The sequence below is a fragment of the Semicossyphus pulcher genome, unplaced genomic scaffold, assembly GCF_022749685.1.
Source record: "Semicossyphus pulcher isolate SPU_LCO1_2020_fin unplaced genomic scaffold, fSemPul1.0.p SCAF_26, whole genome shotgun sequence".
NCBI lineage: Eukaryota > Metazoa > Chordata > Actinopteri > Labriformes > Labridae > Semicossyphus > Semicossyphus pulcher.
Window position 1 is genome coordinate 1639062 of NW_027211700.1, and position 21135 is coordinate 1660196.

Genomic DNA, 21135 nt, shown 5'->3' on the forward strand with positions numbered 1-21135 from the left:
CAGATTGGAGCCTTGGCTGCTACAGCAGTGCTGGTTTAGAAGTTGGTTCAGTCAGCTCTAGGCTTAGATTACAAGATTTGCAAATTAAAGGAAAACCAGAGAAGGGAAAAAGCATGTGTGCTGAAGCCCTGTACTTGTGGATTTCCAGCCAGGCACACTCAACATAATTTTATCAATGGAAAGGATTATGCGTTAAGTCCAAACAATGTATGGATCCAGTGATTTTCTTGACAGTAAAGCTATATATGCGTCCCTTTCGCTCCTTGCACCGTTGCCAATGGAATTAGTAAAGAATGCTGGTGCCATTGCAGACCGAGGTATGCTCACATCTCTGGAAAGGATTTGTGTATCCTTCCCCTCGCTGCTATTGTTATTATTTTCATTTAATTTAATTACAACGACGTAGGTATTAAAATTCTCGGAGACTTACGGCTGCTCTTTCACTCTCTCAATGAATGTAAATTTTATGGCCAAGACGGAGGCAACTTAACTGTTTGTGGGTGTTTGAGTGCACACACTTGTTGGGCAAAAGTTCAAGGATGAATAAGCGTGCTTTGTTCTCCAGAGTTTGGGAACTGTCGGTGACATTTCCAACCTCCAGCTTCCCCCTCACAACATCTCCAGATGCTGAGAGGATGTGGTCCTTTTTTCTTTTAACCAATATAGTCTTCTTTCACCGTGCAGATTACTACTGGATGTGCTATTTCAGGCCTCTGGCTAACGCACATGGATATTCTGAGGAGTGTGCACGTTCACCATCCAGGCCATGGATACTTTTTTTAAGACCTGCACAATCAATGCACAATCAGTGCTGCATGCCGTGAATGTCACCACTTATATTCCTACTTCTTTTTATCTCTAAAGAGGTCTCCAATGGCCTTTTGATCATTAAAAATGTTCTCACCTTCTTGATTTATATTTTTGTATCATTCATGATTTTTATTATTATTAAAACTGACGGGAATCTCAGAAAAACAAACAATCGTTGGAAGTAATTTCCTAAAAAACACCAAACTTGGAAATGTTTCTATTCTTTACCTACTTTTACCAGCCGAACAATTTATCTGATTATTAAGGAAATCATTTGCAGGATTGAGAAAATGTTCGGGGATAACTTGATAATAACGAGTATCTTGAGTTGCGACCCCAATTTGCAGAAATTGTCAAACTGAAACAAAAATCTTTAAACTTTGTGGAACCTGAAAAAGCATGAATTTTTACTTCTTATGACTGCAGTTGTTTTAGCCTCCTTTTGACCCAGCTAGTCCCAGCTAAATCTGTTTATGGGCGTTAGGGTTAGGGTTAGGGTTAGGGTGAGGGTTAGCGCTGTAGTAAGCCAGATTTCAGTCGACTTGTGACTTCAAAGTTACAGTTTAACTTGTACTCACCACAGTGAGATGGGCAGGTGCTCCACAGCTGAAACAAAACGCTGGTAGTTGGTGTCCATCAGAGAATTCCTGGTACTGATCCGAGATAACAGCTTATCACACTGGGCACTGGTCAGTCTCAAGGAGCTGGAAGCAGCAGGAGAGTTCATGAGACAGGTGGAGATGGAGTCCCTGCATCTTTGCAGTGGCATTATAGAACTGGTCTCGTGTTAATTACACTAGCAGTCAAAAGTTTGGAGACATTTTCTCATACACGTGAATGGGAAAGTGAGTCCAAACTTTTGACTGGTAGTGTAGATAGTTATTGGAAAATGTAGTATTTTTTGGAAATTGAACCAACAATTTTAACCAAACCTCCAATATTTGTACGATAAATATGCACAAGGCTTCAGACACGATCCGTCTCTCCATCTCTGAAGGGCCTCAGATGAACATTATCCACACAGGCTGCTGTGCAGTGATTTCAATTCAATTTCTCCTCGAGCATGACTAATGTGTATCCGGCTCTCTTCAGACTTAGTGGTGCAGTAATACACGACAATAGCAGACATGGCTTTGTGTGCAATATAATCTTTGGTGCAAAATCACAGGTGAATGTACAACAAACATGTCATAGTGCTGAAAATGTACAATCTGCTGAATGTCTTGTGACATAATGCAGGTTATTAATTACATGGCTGAAAGCAGCACATTTTATTTATCTCCCAGAAACACACACACACACACACACACACACACACACACACACACGCATGCACACACACACACACACACACACAACACTTTTGATGGCAAAAGCCCACTGTGGCACTAAGCCCTTGTGTTTCAGTGCATTTTCATGACAGGTTTTGCTCCGGGACCGGATGCATCCGTCTTTTAAAGTGTATTAAATGGAAATCATCAAGCATTTGTATAAAACGAGCCACCAGATTAAGGGGATTTGGAGAAGTGATGCTTTTTATCCACCATGAGGTTATGGTGTTCTTCACTGTCACATTATGACCACCCACGGGCACACACACGCACGCTCAGGCTTTCCAAGCCGGCTGGATGTTCAGGGTGGATTCTGCCATCAGTGACTCAGGGAAACACATTATTTTGGAGAGTCTGTACACCGTGCCCGTGTGGATCTTTCCACTTTTTATAGAGTTGTAACATTAAATTTATAAGGATTTTGGTTTTTTTGTACCATCTGATAAAGTCACAAAAGCAGTCCAGAGAGCAGACATCTGTTGGATGCACGAGTAGAAGCAGTTGGGTGGAGCTTTCACAGTTAAACACTTTTTATTTTATTTGTAAATAATTTTGATGTTTTATTTCAATTTCTTTGCTGCTCAATTCTATAAAACACTCATAACAAATGTTTAAATTTGCAGTTGTAACATGATAAAATAAGGAAAAGTCCAAGGGAGGTGTATTTAATTTGTCATGTTACAGTCTACTCTTACAGTTTATTACAAAGCTATATAAATGATGTATTCATGATGATCTCTTCCTCTTGGTCTGCAGAGCTTGTCTTACACTCGTAGGCATGGTAGAGTCCTGCTCTCCCCTGAAGAACGGTTCCCTTTTGTCATGCCCCTGCGTGGAAATGAGAGTGGCTGTAATCTGGTCTTCCACTTCCCCTTTTCCTTGCCCCACACACGAACACACACACACACACACACACACACGAACACACACACACACACACACACACACACACACGAACACACACACACACACACACTTTTTTTCAGTGCAGAGGCAGAGCTTTGGGGCTCAGGCTTCACTCCGCAACGTTTATTTTGACTTGCATGTCTGTTTTATGTCTGTCGAAAATGTGTTCTGCCTCGCCAGTTTTCCCCCTTCGAGTAGGAAGTCCGATTAAACTCAGTAGTGCTGGAAGTGGGCGCGCATAAACACACCCGACAGGCTGAATGATTAGTAATGACTTTTCAAACCTTTACCACAACCCCGCTCTCTAAAGCAGGCCTCTGTGGTCAAAGCAATTAATATTTTATTTTACTAGAGTTCAAACGCTCCCTTTCCTCTTACATTGAAATAAGTATATAGGAGTGCTGATGTAATTCTCTTCAGATGTTAGAGGAAATGTAAAGGAACACTTGCTTAAGTTACACTGCTGGTTCCACACACTCAGAGTAAGAGATGCTTTTTGGTAATAGGTTTAGGTTTAGTAGTTTGAACATCTCAGTAAGGACTCCAGTGAATATTGATATTTAGCAGAGGTCTAGAGGTGACCTTACCTGTTTGGAACCACCAAACTAAAGATCAAGTCTTGTTGCTATGGGGACAGATTATAAAAAAAAATAAAACCTCACTCTGTTAAAATTACTTTACAATTTGATTTTAATTAGTCTCATGGCGGTAATGTTACCTGCTTTGTACGATCAATAAGCTGTCAGAACGTTTCACAAAGTCTCTGTAATTATCAAACTGGAAAAGGTGGAAAATGGGCAATAAAATGAAGATGGAAGTGGCAGTTTATTTCTTACTTTACAAGCAACTTAAACTGTTTACACAGTTCAGGTCACAGATGACCTCTGTAATAATTACAAATACCTTCAGGTTACCAGGTCATAGCAGTGACATGCAAATATGGCTTTACAGTTCATCAGATAATCTCCAGATTGAACCATTTCTTCACCACATGACATGAGGTTATGGAAAATAAAGGTTGGCATTAATTTATTAAATCATTATTTAAAATTGTTGTTGTAAAAGACCAAGACTTCCAATCTTAGCCTTTCTGTAGCAAAAGCATGCATCATCGTGGACGAACTAAGATCAGGTGGACTTTGACAGCCATTACAGCCTGTTGCACGTCTGCAGACTGAAGCATCTGCTGGAACATTAAAGTAATTTATTACATTTTGTTTGCGAATGCTGTAAAGTGTTGACATCAACATCTTTGGAAGGAGCCTTCCCTCTCCTGCTGAAAGTCAGTTGTGTTTTTATGCCTGTGTTTGCTAGGAGACATTCCCGCCTCTTCTCTGAGCCAGGACAATCTGATAGTTCAGTTCAGTTCAAAACATGCAACAAAAAAACAAGATACAATACATACAGAAGTGAAAAAAAACACATATACATTTATATGTGAATACATTTATTTACATATCGACTGTCTGGACGCTTTCGGTATTTAGCATGCAGTCGTGTCCCGGATGCACCGTCCTTCTGGTTCCCTAAGAGCATCTGCAGATTTGTGCTTCGATCAGCAGTCCTCGTGCAGTCTGGAAGGCCATATAACTCAAGGCCTTCCATGACAAGGAAACTGGTGCTTTTACAGCTTGTAGAGATGTTAGCCTATTTTCCATGACCTGCTCAATAAACCAGTAAGATTCTCTGGTCTTCTATCAAAGTCTGCGGCCCGTTTACTGACAAAATAATAGCCCTGTTAATCTGCGCTGGCTACAGGATGGATCTAGTATAAAGGTACAGTTTCAGGTGTTCAGTCATCGCACTGACATCAGCTCTAAAGCGGAGGAAGATGCCAGACGGTGGCTGAATGGGAATATTGAGTGTCTTGAACCTCCAGTGGGTGGGTAGTTATGTAAAGCCTGGAAAGTGAAGCAGGAGAGCCAGAATTCTTTGCACCTGATGAAATAATCATTTGCTAATTTTGTTTTGTAACATAAATGTTGCATCCTGGCTTCGAGCCGTCCTCCAGCTCTCATCCGGATCCAAAGGCAGAGTTAACTCGTCACTTCTTGATGCAACTTTGAGATGTCAAAGCAAAGAGAAACTCCGCCCTGACCAGATGTTTCTCGTGTCAAGTGCTTCCACTTAAGTTGGACGGAAAATTGGCACACGGGGCTAAAATGGCTAAAATTGGAACTAATGCAAGCTTTGGTTTGGGTAATGAATATTAATATCCACTCCAGTGCTGTCAAAGGCAGAAGGAAGACGCTGGATTTATGGACTGCTTATACATACATTTCATGCTATGTTGAATTTCTTTCATTGTTGCACTATTTATCGTTGGGTACTTCCTATATTACATATTTTCTACAGTCAGATGTGATGCTTCTGTTTGCTCACTTTGAGCTATAGTGCCAGCTTTAGTACATTAGCACTGAGCATGAGTAAGAGTCTGAACGTTCACACACACAGGGGCAGTGTGTTTCCAAAATGTCGGCCATTAAACTCTATGTGCAGCATTAAACAGGGAAGGAAATGTATTTCTGGCAGACATGGAGCTGTGGTTGAACTTTTTACCCTAATTACTTTCCTACTAATGCCTGCAGCTTGCCGGAATCACTGTGGCTCCTTTCAGGCCCCCAGCAGGCTCTGATGTGGTCAGCATTTGTTGTGCATATGGGGGGCAGGCGGGGTTAGATTGGAGCTGAGTAAGAGCGGGGAGTAAAAGCAAAACAAAAAAGACAGACAGACGGTTGCAGTCGTTTTTCTTTACAATTTTTCATGATATTGTAGATGCAGATAATCAATGCACACATAGATGAGAGGCTCTTAAAGTGCTGAGAAAGAAGAGACTGTGAAGAAGAAGTGGATGTAGCCACTGTGATGGAACCCACTGCTGTGTAGACTACAGTATGATGCTGCTCTTTGGTGTTGCCCATTTTAGTTTCAGGAGAAAGAGCTGACTCTATTTGGACAGCACGTATAAGAGCACGTATGCTTCTCCTTTCACACTTGAGAGGTCGCTTTTGTAGCGACTTCTTAGTCACGGGTAGCAGTGCCCGAAGCTTACTTTGTTTTATCGTCTACGTTAGATCTATAGAAACTTATCTCATCGTAACTTTCCTTGTGAAACCATCGGTGTCGCCCCCTGGTAGCCGTGACAATGAATGCAGGTTTAAACCGCTTTCACACATTGTCTTGACTTTTTAGACCTGGAGGCTACTCATCTTCTGATGTATAGTCTTTGGTGAAAACTTTCACACTATATATTTTATTCCATAAAAATGGGGCAAACTCCATCTTCTCATCAGTTCATGTGTTATGATCTCAAGCTCCAGAACAACTGCCTGTATCTAAAGGAAAGATAATGTGATCAGTTTCAAGCAGCAGGCTGCCTTCACTTTTGCAAAGGATTCGAGAAAAGGCCCCAACGCCAAAAACACAGCCGCAGTCCAGCCCTGGAGGTTGCTGCTTGGTGTCACGTTGTCTCGAGGATTTTTATCCTGCTAACAATCCAATTCTGGGAAATTGACTTCTTGTTTCAGAAGTCAAAAGGCCCAATCAGTTAGAATCCAGTGGAAATACCATTCCTCAGAAGTTCAACCGTCTCCAGTTCGGAGTATGGAGTTCTCCTCTTCAGCAGAGCCAGCCTCGACTTCCCAAACCGAGGTTGTATTTGTTTAGCATTTCCACAGCATGTAATTGTCGTACGTATTTGGGGAGCTTGTAAAACTTTGCACCAGTCGGAAATGTGGTGACGTCCCTTCCTTGTAAATGAATTTATTTGCCTGCTTTTTAATTCCTTCTTAGGCTTCCATCTACGCTTTCCACAGCCACATGAGATCTTGCGGTTTTGATCTCCTGGTTTAGTTCACGTTCATAAAAAAGATGTGTGCAGATTCTCTCAGCCAGAGGAAAGTGCTCATGGAATAAGTGCTGCATTGATGTGAAAATTAGAATAACAGATGTCAACATGTTTCATCAAGGAGGAAGTGCACAGAACAGATTGATGCTAATGGCACAATAATAAGACACGCGCCATCCATAATGGTCCGTAATGACCATTGTAAACAGTTGCATATCTAAAATTAAGACTCACACATGGTTGTAAAAGTCACATTAAACATTGTTTTGTTAGGAGGTTCTCCAAAGCTGGGGCAGAGCAGCTCAGTGGCAGAACGGTGGGGCAGAAAAATGACCCAAACATAAAAATGACCCAAACATCCAGAGTTTACTGTCGGGCCAATCCAGAGGGAGATGGGTTCAGCAGGGGGGGCCCTCTGGTTGCTTGAGAGTGCGGCAGTTTAGACCCAGGTCAGGTCTGTAGGTGATCGTCCTCGACAAGACTGTGGTGGTCCCCCAGCTGGGGGCAAATAATAGATTGGTTCTCATTTAGATTTGGGCGTCATTTTTTGTTCCCTGCAGGAGGAAGTCTTTAAACATTGGTGGAAATTTCTTAGTATTAAAATGTCTCCACGTGTATCCCGATCCAAAGCGCACCTTAAGCTAGCTCTAGCTGCATTTGGAAGTGCTTCAAAGTCATGGGTCTCTTCAGCAACAGAGGCTGAATCCAGAAGTTTAAAGGTTTCTTCCAGAAGCTTAGATACATAAAAAATAGAAAAAACAAGGAAAGTTATGATTGAACTTTGGTAATATCAAGTGATGGTATAAATAAACAAGACGAGGAATCTGAAATAACAGCGAACTCACTGGAGACACATTTCAGTCGGTTGCCAAAATGACTTTAATATCCAGCTGAATTTAGCTTTTTGTTAATTTCCAATCCGATGAGCAGTCCTCTTTTCACCGGAGGGCCCTGCATCTTGCTGCCACAGCTTAGCTTCACCTTAGTTGAGCTTTTCTCTCCGGTCGTGTCCTGTTATCATCTGGCCGTCGCTGTGTTCTGTATCTGGCAGGGCCTCTCCATTTTCCACCTAAATTTCCAGAGAAGCTTCTTGTCCTATCAAAGGAAGTAAGTGAGCCAAGCTTCCTTTCCTCCATCTCCTTCATTTTGTATCCTTTCAGACCCAAGGGCCACTTTGAGTAATAGTAATTGACACATTGATCTAATAGGGCCATCATAATAGGCCTGTTACTGAGCTGGGGAATGGTGCTCGGCGTCACCTTAACATGTGCAAGGACTGACATCCCGCCATGATCCATAATGATAATTGTGATTTAGCCTTGCTTTCAACCTACGCCCCGACGTCCCCGCCATCAGGAAATCTTATTACATCTGACCCTGCATTGCCTCCATTAGAACTGGGTCATTTGTTAAAATACTGCAAAAGCAAAACAATTGAACCCTGTGCCATTTTGATTCTATAATAGCAGGTTATCATTGTCCCTTTGAATCAATTCCAGGGGCCCATTTTTCGGGGTAGAGCTTTGAATTGGATTGATCGGACTCTGATAATGCTGAAATCGATGATGCAGCCGCCTAAAAGTAAATTATCGTCGGGTGAAATTTTTGTATTAATCTTAATGCCTGTAGTCTCGATTGGTAATGGAAGCCGTGCTCGCGCTGTGAGGGCCTTTGAAATGCTTGTGTCGCCTGTCGGGATGGAAACATGAATCAAAACTTTCTTCTGTGGCACCTTTTTAATCTTCTCCAGTTTTCCCTCGGACTGAAGGCAGTTACACGGTCGCACTAACATCTAACAGTGTCTCTCACACACACACGCACACACGCACACACGCACACACACACACACACACACACACACACACACACACACACACACACACACACACACACACACAGTACATGTGCAGTCCTGGGATAATGTTTTAATTCCAGGCCTGAGCTAAGAGATCTGAAGGCTGTCTTGGCGCCGCTGCTGTCCAGCCTCTCGCCTGAGAGACATACAGTAACCACAGTGGTGTGTATCTGCACTTCCAAATGTCTGTATGTGTGCGCACATGACAAATACATTCCCACTAGGTTGAGCTCTTGTATTCGTCATGCTTGCTGCATATTGTTGTAGCCGTCTCTGGGTGTGTGTTCCTGCCTTTGTCTGCGTGAAGAAAAATGAATTGTGTGTCAAAGTACGGCCTCTGATGTTAACTCACTGGTGTTTGTGTGTGTGTGTGTTTGCAGTGGAAGGTGGTGGCTTCATCACTGGGAGATGGAGTCCTGTTTGTGCAGCTCTGAATCATAGTCCTGCATAAAACAGATTTACAGACTGATCCATACAACTGTGCTGACACCGGTTTATATGTCGACCGTCTGTTTGCTGTCATACTGAAAACGAATGAGACAGATTCCTAACATTAGTAACTGTTTGTTAAAGACAAAAAATCCTGTTTAATAGGTTTGAAATGAAGACCGTCTGAGTCCCTTTGACAGAGGTGTGCTTCACACAAAGACAATGGTTGTGGCGTTGGTAGGGAAATCAGATTATAGGCAAGGTTGTGAAAGGCTGACCTAACAATTGCTCTCTCACTCCTCGAACCTCGTTCTTCTCAAAGACGGGACTAAGAGATGCTTCTAACGAAACTCAGTTTTAGTCCAATATCTCACCACTCGAGCTCTTTATTTGCCAACACATACAGCCACAACTTCCAAAGGCACCAGTCTAAAGACACTAACACTGTTTGGCATTTGCTGTCATCTTGAAATAAAGGCTTAATTCTTGTAACGCATGGAAAACACTGCACAAATACACAAAGATCATGTGAAGACACCATGGAAACATGGACGGAAGAGGTAAAGGGTGAAAGGAAGGGGAAGAAAAAGCTGGAAAGACAGGCTGGTCTCTCTATCATCAGGACCATTAGGAGCTTCCTCCGTTGGAACTCTTAACTGCAGGCTGCGTTCAGACTGACAAAAGCAATGTGTCAAAAATGCAACCTCTCCGCTCCCTTTAATGAGACGACTGCTCTGCTGCAGCGGGACGGTGGGTTTCGCTGTGGAGGCATCTGGCAAAAGAAATGCAAGATGGTTCAGGAGAAAGCTCGTCCTGTCCTCAGATGGCATTCTGTAGCAGAGTGCATTGGCCAATCGAATGCTGGCATACAAGCCAGGTAAAATAACTTGCTGTATTTACTGTGGCAAAGGGTGCAGGAAGCTTTTAACCAACTAGCATCTTCCAAACACTTTAAAGATTCAGGAGAACAGTCTCAACAGGCACAACAGATTATACTTCCAACTGCACTCGGATGTTCTCAAAAATCTGAAGAAAAGAGCTTGAGAGCTTCAAATGCTCAGCATGTACATACCTGTCATGTTTATATACCTGGACGATTGTGTGCATTTGTTCAGGAAAGTTACACAAATCTGACTCGTGTCAGAAAGGAGTTGAGTTGAAGGTGATCGGTCACGACCAACTGGCGTTGTAGCCAAGGCCACCTAAACTGAGACTGAGTCCCAACCACGACAAGAGTGTATGGAGAGCAAGATGAGACAGAGACTTTGAGGGATTAAGAACGAGTAAAGAGCACGACACTTACAATAAAATGTAAATGTAGTAAAACCATATGCACTCCTTGAACTAATCCTGAAGATCCACGCTCCAATACAAACACCTCAAACAATAGATAAAGATTTCTCCGCACTTGTGCTTTCATACATGTATTTTGGCCTAACAGTTCTCCTCGTAAATACAAAAAAGATTTGAGGAGGTTAAGATGTTGCTGCTCTTTGTTACCCTAACAGATCTCCTAAAACGCCTCCTTTTCTCCACTGTTTGCTTGTGGTCCTTCACTAAGTGCAGCTGTGACAGTTTTTAATCTGAGAATCTTTTTTTTCCAACACAAAGAAAAGGAACGATCGTAATGATCGGGAAGGCAGATGGACCTTGGAACATGGTGTGCTGCAGGAGTCTTCACCATGGCTGAGGTCATCTGTGTCTTGTAATGGATAAAAGTCTTCCTGTTATGAGGTCGTCATTTGAATAATGTCCAGATTTCCTCTCACTGACTTGCTGCTGTTTTAACTAAATATGTCCTAATTGTGCTGTGCGGTGGCTCCTGCCTGCAGAGCGGGGGGTCTCAGATCAGCCTCACCTCCATCCAACAGAACCTTCACAATCTCAATGCCACAAACGATTGTGTGCAGGTGTTTTTTGTTCTTTTACAATGTAAAATGTGTTCCTTTGTATTTTTCTTCACTTCATTTATAGTCATTCATAATTTTGAGCCAGCAGAATTTAGCTTACATTGACCTTCCTCGTAAACTCTAAGATCCGGCCGGTGCCTCCTGTGTGTCTAAGAACCGTCCACGCTGACACTGATGAAGCTGCACTCAGTATTCACAAGCACACTTAATAGACTGTTGAAAGCATTTAGTCCTATGGCTCAGGAAACAAAACTAACACTGCATTTCACCCCTGTATCCTCAGCCAACGCGGCACCACAGGCCTCGCCAGGGGTGACGGAGAATACAGGGCGAGTGGAAGCTTTCCTCTCGCAGAGAGCGAGGGGGCACAGGGGACGGGCCCTGATTAAGATTTATGTCTAAATTTTCCTTGAGCAGCAGCCGCTGCCTGCTGGTGGATAAGCTCCCTCATGCAACCCTCTTCTTTGCTGTGATGATAGAAAGGCTTCTTGTAAATGTGTTGCGTGACAAAGCATTTCCCCTTTTGCCCCTTCATTTTGCTCTCTTTCACTCTGTGGAGCCGCAGTGGGACATGGTGGAAACAAATACTAAAAGAGTTCTCCAGGGAGCTGCTCAGAGAAACAATGTGGAGACGGTTAGAGCACAATGTGGAGGTTTGATGTCCTCTTCATGCTCATAAGCATTATGACCATGAACATATCCTGACAGCCACGTTTTACAGAGCACACTTAGTGCTGTTTTTATATTGCAAAAGGCCTTTAAACTCTGCTCATAAAACTGAGCATCTTTTAAAGACTTATACATGCAAATAACTTCTGGAGTGCAAAGAAGATGACAAATGTCGGTGAAAGCAGCAAGCGCAGGAGTTAATAATAATATGAATATTTTAACATTCAGCTTTTATTCCTAAAAGTCCCCTGAAGTTTTCTAAAGAACCTGACTGCATGTATTTGTTTGTCTCTTCTCAGGACGAGCCCTCCGTACTGCTGTGCTGACCTGTATTCTCTCAGGACCGGGGAAATGGTCAAATCCATCCAGTTCAAGACGCCCATCTATGATCTCCACTGCAACAAACAGTATGTCTATTGGACCAACTACTCTTAATAAAGCACATCTCATATTTTATGATAGGCTGCGTGTTTGCTGAATGTTTATTTTTATTAATGTTCTTTCCTCCCTGTTTTCCAGTATCCTCGCTGTGAGCCTACAGGAGAAGATCGCAGCATTTGACAGCTGCACCTTCACCAAGAAGTTCTTTGTTACAAGTATGTGTTTTTTTATAGAACATTTCTCTTCAGATTGATTTAAATGAATAGATTAATTATGTGTTGTGGTATGATGACTTCTCTTGAAGAGCTTCTTGTGTATCTGTGAACCTATTCTCAGCTGCTTTTCAGATCTTCTGGGGGGCTTAACTCTGTTTTTCTCAACTGCCTATTTTTGTCCTGAAGAAGAAAATCAGTTATTATTCACATCACAACAAAGAGAGATTTTATGTAGATGTCATCACATGACAAAGGTTTTTATTGCAAATAGAAACATAGTAATGAAATGTTAGTTAAAAAAAACCCTGAGATGTACCATACAAAGTAGAGGTGGGAAATGTAGGGTAACTCACGATGTGGTACGGTGCGGTGCGGTACGATACGATACGGTGCGGTGTGGTACGATACGATAATAGTGCATCACGATATCTGATTAACTTCTTCTTCGATCCTTTAAATTCCCTTCACGTTTCCCTCATTCATGTCATGACCTCCACCGCGAGGAGTCATGAAGTAGTGACACGGTGAGTCAAAATCGCAGGGACATCATTTTAGAGAGCCGTGTATTTGTAAATTAAAACATCGATGGTTGGGACAGACTATTGATAATTGTATTGATGACTCAACAATGATATATTGTCATATTGATATTTTTTCTCACCCCTAACACAAAGCAGCACCATACAATCAGCACCAGTCAGTTTCTGATCACGTCAGCTACAGCCAGAATATAAGAAGTACGTTTGTGTACAAATCAAAGACAGAAAATAACCCTGAGATATTTCATCCAACTTAGAGTTCACTTCTTGCAGTGAATTGTGCAACATGATCACTGGCTCTGTACACTCGCTTCACACAAGCCACACAAACACAAAGCAGATGATTGGCTTTAATGCATTCAGCCACCCCGGCCTGCTGCGGAGCTGTCCTCTCAGGCTCTGTATTGTGACTGAACTGCTTTTATGCAAACACGATGTGAGGCCCTCTGTTTGAAGCTCAACACAGAGAATCTGTTTACAACACAGCTCCTGCATCCCCCTGGCCGTACCTGCCGTGTCTGCTCAAAGAAAGGCCAGACTGTATTACAAGGCCATTGCTGTCCACTTAAGTCATTGACTGGAGTAAACTGACCTTACTGACCGGCTTTAATGTGTCTCCTCTTTGTCTGCCGGCCTTCGCTATCAGTGTCTGGGCCACAGGAAGCCAAAACATGCTCAATAGTTATTAATCGTTTGTGCGTGCAGGGGCCTCCTCTTCACGGCGCTGTTTGGGCTGTAAAAGCCGTAAACAGAAGGTTCTGCAATGTTTGCAGCTCCGCTTTGGATGATCCCACTGCTGTGTGTCCGTTTCCTCTCCAGAGGTCTGATGGTGGACATGTCGTGTTTTTATGAGCACTTAAGGCTCGTTCCATGTTTATGTTCTTGCTTTTCATTCAAGTGGTTTGCGCTGTGAGGCTCAACTCAGTCGACACAAGCAAGAGACTCTTTCTTTTCTGTGACTGTTCAAACAAAAATCTTTCATTGTCTCAAAAACCTTTTAAGTCTAAGTGATTTTTTTTGAAGATGTGTGACAGCAATGATGCGTAGTATGATCGTTCTATATTTGATAACTGAAAATAATAGCACAGCATTTGATTAATACAGTGCATTTCTTTTAATGTCAGAAGCTTAAATTCATTGTATGTGCTTCCACTGAATTGCAGGGGCCGGACGCTTTGTACTCGTTGCTAAGTATCCAGGGCACCTCATAGTTTTATGCTCTTCTTCTTGTTAAGCGTCTCCATAAAGTGGATCTCTTTGTGCTCTTAGTGGAGCTGCAATGGTAAGACAATTAGTCAGAAGAAAACGTATTTCAAAATAATTCATAATTGATTAATCGTTTAAATCATTTTTCAAGTGGATTTGCTGCTTTAGTTTATCATTTATGACAGAAAATGAAGATTTGTGGGGCTTTAGTGGAACAAAAGGAAGAATGTGAAGGCATCACTTTGCCTCTTGGACACTGTGGTCATAATATTTACTAGACTTGAACTGACAATCTCAAAGATTTCAGTTTCGTTTTCTTGGGAGCCACCTATTGGTCATGAACGGTAATTGTGGGCACATTTCCCAATTTATCCAGACGTCCACGGTCGGCTCCGGTTGTAACTCTTGATTTTCCTGGCTGACGGTCGCTTTCCTTTTCAGACTGTTTGCTTCATCTGAGCGTCGAGTTTGTTTCTTCTTCTTTGGATTTTCACTTCTTGTTGAAGTTGTATCTGTAGTCATCCATCTTTTCTTTGTTTGTTCAGCCATAGTAGATTACTGTTTACTCGCAACACTTGCAGAGAGCGGAAAAGCAGCCGCTTAGCTCCGCCTACCCTCTCTGGCAGACCAACCACTGCTGGCTGATGGAAAACACGTCACTAACTGGGCGCCGCCACAGACACCCAGCCCATAATAATACTATATACTGCAGATGCAAAGGCTTTCATCAGTGGGCCACAGGCTCAGTCAGCAGGTGTTACCTCATTCAGAGAGAGAGAGAGACTTACAGACATTTATTTACATGAACATCTTAAATAATAAGCTGATTATTGGATCGTGAAATATTTTATTATTGCAACCCTAAGATGTATCTCATATTTATGATGCACCAGCTTCTATTGCTTCACTCACAGTTAGATGAATAATAGATCTAATAGTTTTAGTTTCTTAACAATAACTTCATGAATGAGGGCCTCCATTCCTCATTTTTCCTCACAGCTTCCTGCCTGCACTGCACATGTGCATCGTATGTTTTGTTATTTAAAATGTTGAGGAAACTCTGCAGTCACTTTCCATCATGTGGCTTTAGGCCCCGTCGGTTGATTAGGACACTCCTTGCCTTACATTTGGACCTAGATGAGTTCAGACTGATACGACTTTTTGTCCTGTACAGATTTTTTTATGAATCATAAAAGTGGACAAAAAACTGCCTTGAGGCATAAATATCACGTAAGATCTACAGTCTGTTCTCAACCTGCAGATGAGCTGTGCTGCGCTCAAGCTTGTGTTCATGCACGCAGATCAGGTTTGAATCTTTGACTGTGGACAGTGAACTGCTCACGCTGAGAACATGTGCATGCCTGCTGCTCACATTTACTTTTGCAGATCTTCTCCTCTTTGTTCACATTCTGTCCTCATTACTGAGCTAAAATCAGTTTACTTACTCTATTTACTGCAGATTTTCCACTGACTGTGTGAACTTGCCTTGCTCTGTCTGGTTCGCCTGCACCGACACATGCCTCTTTCTCATGTTCATCATCGAGTCACCGGGCCGACACAGTTCAGCTGAGACGCAGACGTGTTGTTGGCTTGGTGGAGTGCCAGGCCTGTGCAGTCGTAGGGGAAACAGGTTGTAAATTGTGAGGCCTTGATGTACAGATCACTATATGAAAACAGCGCTGTAGCTGTGGTTCTTGGTGTTTTAAATAGTCGTATAAATAACAGTAGATTTGGTCGAGTATCAGACTGTGAGAGTGAGGTCTCTCTGAGCTCGGCCTTCAGAAGCCTGCGCCCTGCTTTCCTTCCTTTGATTCCTCCCTTCATGTCTGTTTCCTCTCCCCGCTCAGCCCCCCGCTCTCCACCCAGGATGTCAAACACATGTTATCTCACCGCCCGGCTCCCCTCGGCCTTGGAGAGGCACAAAAGGCTTCTCTGGCGTTACCAGCAGCCCTTGTGGCTTACCTCAACCCCCTCCTCCCCTTCTCTCCCCACCAGCCTCCTCTTCCCAACACAGCACACTAAATTACTGTCTCCACCTCATCTGCTCCCTGAACACTAAATTATTGTCAGCTCGTCATTTCCCCTACACCTCCACACACTTACATTAGCTCATTGTGTGTGATCATTATTGGTTCAGCATTTTGTTGCTGTTATGTTTTCGCACTATGGAAACATGCTGACTGTCACTGTCTGTGTCTGCTTACATTTAAGGTTCTTTATGACAATATCAATCATTTCAGCAGTCTGTTTCTGATCACATGTTTCTGATGGATTCTGTCTGACAGCAGTGACGGGCTCCTCTACAGGGTTCATACGTAGTTTACAAGAGTGTGGAAAATTAGGGAACTTATTTTGTATGGATGAACTTCCAGAAATTCCACAGAATTTTTCTAACTATGGTGAAACTCTAACGCCCACTTGCAGTTTGGTGGTTAACCGGCGTCTCTGCCGGAGCGTGTTTTTTTTTTTTTCACTACAGCGTTTCCCAGATGGTAAAACATTGACATGAGCGGTGGAAGTGAGAGTTTATTATCCACTGCGACGTTCGTATCCTTATTGTTGAAAGGAAATCTGTGAGACTGTGTAGTTGTTCTTGTAGCAGCCGAACTAGCATGTTGCGAGACTGTACCATAGACTGTAGAAATAATGGACATAGTTTCTGTGACGTCACCCAAAGGTTTCTGAAGGAGCGTTTTGAACAATAAAATTACCCATTTAAAACATTTTATTTTTTGTACCAGGCTGTGAACATGTTTATTTCTGCTGTAAAAATTGGCATTTTCCCATCTGCTGTAATGTTATTTCTTGTTTTCTGGAGCCTCAAGTGGACACTTGAGGAACTGCAGTTTTTTGCACTTCTGCATTGGCTTCATTTTTCTACACCGGAGTTTACTGCTTGGACTGCACACGGGATCTTGTCTGCTCTGATTAGATGTGCAGAGGGTTGAAAGAGCGGCGCTCTGGCAGCAAAGTTTCTTTAGCTGATTACTGTGATTTTAAAAACGACTTTGTTCATAATGAATCGTTCTGTTTGGGAAAGAAGATTGACAGTGTCCCTTTAGATTTGAATGTGTCAGAGACGCAGGACGCCTACCTAGCAACATCACTGGGTCTACGATCTAAAAAAAAAAGATGATTGTCACTAGGTCCACCACGCGGTTGGCATGCGGTTACCGTGGCAGCCCTACTTCACGGTCTGGAAAACAATGAAAAAAGAAAGTATGGAAAAATCTTTGTGTATCCGGATTACCGCCACTGTTCGGTACATACTGTGGTTGCTTATACTCTCAGCATTACAAATAACCAAATATTGAGCTGCTTGTAAATGTATGACTCATGCATGTGGTTATCAGAACATTTTCTTTATGGCTGCCTCTAATGTTCTCCCGGTCGAAGGTGACTAATAAGACACTAATAACTATGAGGGAAACAATAATATTATATTATTTATTCAATATGTAATGTGAAAGTTAGACAGAGGAGAGACTGATCAGAACTGCACATGTAACTTTTCTAAGGGCTTGACAATGTCAAATATTAAACCTGGCTAAATAAGTAGCATACATAGTCACAATGAAACATACAGTCTGATTGTAAAACCAGTTCTTTACCTGACAAACATCGATGTGTTTGTACTACCCACAGCTCTGGAAGTTTGAGTCTGGAAAGGTCTGGGATTTTGTGCAGGAGCGCTGCCTGTAGTCGTCACTCTGTTCGGTGTCAGCTTGTGTTCTTGTTTTCTGACACATCTCGAGAGAAAAATCTGCTCTTATGGAAATGTATCTGTTTGTGAAGTCGCAGCTTTGTTCGTCATTTAGGATTATTGGTTGCCATTTTTATTTCTGCTGACAGCCTACTGGTTTGTGTGTCAGTGTGTGCATGTGTGTGTTTTTGTGTGTATCCCCCACAGGGATTATTGTGCTGGTCAATCAGCAGAGGAGCCTTCCTCAATTTATTGGGTACCACAGTCTCCATTAGGTCATACTGTGCACACACACAAGCACGCAGACACGTCACCCTCATTAGACTCCCATTTATCTTCCCAAACGAGAGGCTCCCCACAAACACATTAATGGTTTAAGATAGTTAGAGACGCTCTTTAGGGAGGAGGCTTATGAAAATGTCTGCAATATGTGTTCTTTTTTTAAGTGAACTGTTGGTCATGAGCTTATTGGACAGAATGTCTTGTTAGAGCACTTGCGGTGCAGCGGTGTGCAGACTCTGTTGAAACTGACGGAATTATCTTTTCATTCCTTTGCTCTTTCTTTTGTTCTTTCTTTCTCTCTTTTGTTCTTTCAGTTTTAAAGTAAATCACCATTTTTGAGGGGCTAAAGGTGCACATAGGTCAGAGGTGGTGGAAGTTTACCTTAGGTCTAACACATAAGTGTGGCAAAATACTTCCTCAGCAGCCGGAGACATTTTCAAAACTACATGCCTCACTGTAGATATCACCTACATACAGGAGAGTGGGTAGGCACATGTGTCATGTCCAGACCTACAAAAAAGCCTCTTGGAGCAGAACCCAAAACCCAACAGGAAGTCGGCCATTTTGAATTTAATCTGAAATTATAGTTTTGCATTTACAGAGTTCAGAATTGGCCCTTGATACTTACTCCTCCCAAGGAGCTTCGCCCGACCCCCCTCAAACCAGTTCAGGGTACATGAAGTTTACACGGTGGGGTCTACACTTCAGGTACAGCAACATCCATCCATCCATCCATCCATCCATCCATCCATCCATTTTCTTCTGCTTATCCGTGTCCGGTCACGGTGGCAGCAGGCTAAACAAGTTGACCCAGACGTCCCTCTCCCTAGCAACATTTTCCAGCTCCTCCTGGGGGATCCCGAGGCGTTCCCAGGTCAGGTGGGATATATAATCCCTCCAGTGAGCTCTGGGTCTGCCCCGGGGTCTCCTCCTAGTTGGATGGGCCCAGAATACCTCCACAGGGAGGTGCCCAGGAGGCATACTAATCAAATGCCCGAACCACCTCAACTGGCTCCTTTCGATGTGAAGGCGTAGCAGCTCTACTCCGAGCTCCCTCCGGATGTCTGAGCTCCTTTCTTTCTCTCTGACGCCCTGCAGAGGAAACTTATTTCGGCAGCTTGTATCCACAACCTCATTCTTTCGGTCACTACCCAAAGCTCATGATGACCACAGGTGACGGTTGGAACGTAGATCGACTGAATCTAAATCTTTGCCTTCAGCCTCAGCTCGCTCTTCTCCACAATGGTCCGGGACAGCTCCTGCATTAATGCTGAAGCTGCACCGACCTGTCTGTCAGTCTCACAGCAACATGCTTTATAATTGCTTGTTCTCCAACAGCAGCAGGAAGTGACACGTAACACCTTAGATTGGTGTCCAAAACACATCAAGATTCAGAGCTGTGTTAACAGCACTGTCCCGTAACAACCCCTACGTGCATTAAGATGTGCGGGTCTGTTTCTGTTGTAATGATCGTGGCTGCAAACGTTAATGTGACTGTCTCTGTGTCATTTCAGGCTGCTTTCCCTGCCCTGGCCCCAGCCTCAATCCAATAGCTCTGGGAAGCCGCTGGCTGGCCTATGCTGAGAACAAGGTGCTTCACACACACACACACACACACACACACACACACACTCATCCATTGCAGAAGTGCCTTATCAGAATAGCGACTTATTTACAATCCAAAAAATGCATTTTATCTATTTTCTGCCTCTTTAATCTGTCTGGATAAACAACTCATTCCAAGAAGAGTCCACCAGAGATGATAACATTTTGAAAATCAACAGATGCAGCCGAGTTTTCTGGTCTCCTCTGTTTAATGGGATTGTTAAGTATTTACAAAAACAGAATGTCCTGTAATACATTTAATGCACAATAGTGTTTTGGTGCTGGCCCACTCAAGTAATTGACAGATGGGGCCGCTGTTTGTGTGACCGCCTGAGGATTTCCAGAAACCACTAAATCTATTTTTTGGAGCAGTAAGAGTAATACTGAGACGGAGCCATTCAAGCGATATCGTATTTGAAATTAAATCAGAGCAGATTGGCTGTTTGCTTCTGTAATGTTTCTTTCAAAGTAAAACTAATTTCCTCCAAAGACTGAAGAGGAGAGGCGTCTGGAGATCTGAAATCTCAGTTAATTTCCCCAATTTTCTCCTCATACGTCTTCTGTAGACTTACACTGCACGTCTGTTTGTGTTTGTCTGTTCATCTTTATGCTTTGCAGTTGATCAGATGTCACCAGTCTCGTGGAGGAGCTTGTGGTGACAATGCACAGTCCTATACAGCTACCGTGATCAATGCCGCCAAAGTAAGTCGCAATACAAACGCACAGTATCCTTCCTCTCCTCCTTTCTTTCTGGTTTTCTACATATGTACACAACTTAAAAGAGATAAAAAGAGCAACAGTGTAATTATGTATTTTAATGCAAAACCAACTTAACAAGGAGAAATCTAGCAGTCCTAACCTGTGCAGAAAATATACAGTCAATAGAAAACTCACTCATATATCAAAACAAGATCGGACTGCGTTACACGGCCTGGTTGCACAGTTGTCATTCAGTAGATAAAGCTCGTCAAGTTCTTATGTAGTGGAAAAATGTAGATACTACAGCTTGCTGATTTACTGTTACATGATCTGTTAGTTTATTGTGCGACTTCAGTTCAGATCCAACACACGGTCAACAAAGAGGTAGACCCTCAACTCCTCTGTTCTGCATGGTAAAAGGGATAAGGGAAGCAACATCCAGCCGATGTACTCCGGCAAACAAGCCGTTCAAAGAACACAAAGTTTATAAGATTTCTTCAACTCCAAGTTACAACAAAAAGAGGAGTCAGATGAGGCAGAGAACTAAAGGGGAGGGCGCTGAATAACTAAATGTGCAAATAACAAAGGAAATCCCCGTAATGTGGTGCAAATATGAAAAGAATAAACAAACCTAAAACTCAAACTAAAACGACTATCAGACTGAGTTAACATGAAGATATGAGACACAGGCGTTTTGCTAAGTCAAAAAATCACAGCCGCCCCGGCGAGTGCACGGAGTGACTCTGGT

At 42.8% G+C, this 21135-nt stretch overlaps 1 protein-coding gene across 1 annotated transcript in view; it reads left to right on the plus strand.

Annotated features, from left to right (window-relative positions):
- The window catches only part of bcas3 (BCAS3 microtubule associated cell migration factor), a 347859-nt gene that overhangs the window by 21755 nt on the left and 304969 nt on the right, over window positions 1–21135 (plus strand). The window contains exons 8-11 of the mRNA XM_069676560.1: window positions 12057–12164; window positions 12277–12353; window positions 19598–19674; window positions 20307–20390. Coding sequence (XP_069532661.1) covers window positions 12057–12164; window positions 12277–12353; window positions 19598–19674; window positions 20307–20390 — 346 coding nt within the window. The remainder of the gene's footprint in view (window positions 1–12056; window positions 12165–12276; window positions 12354–19597; window positions 19675–20306; window positions 20391–21135) is intronic.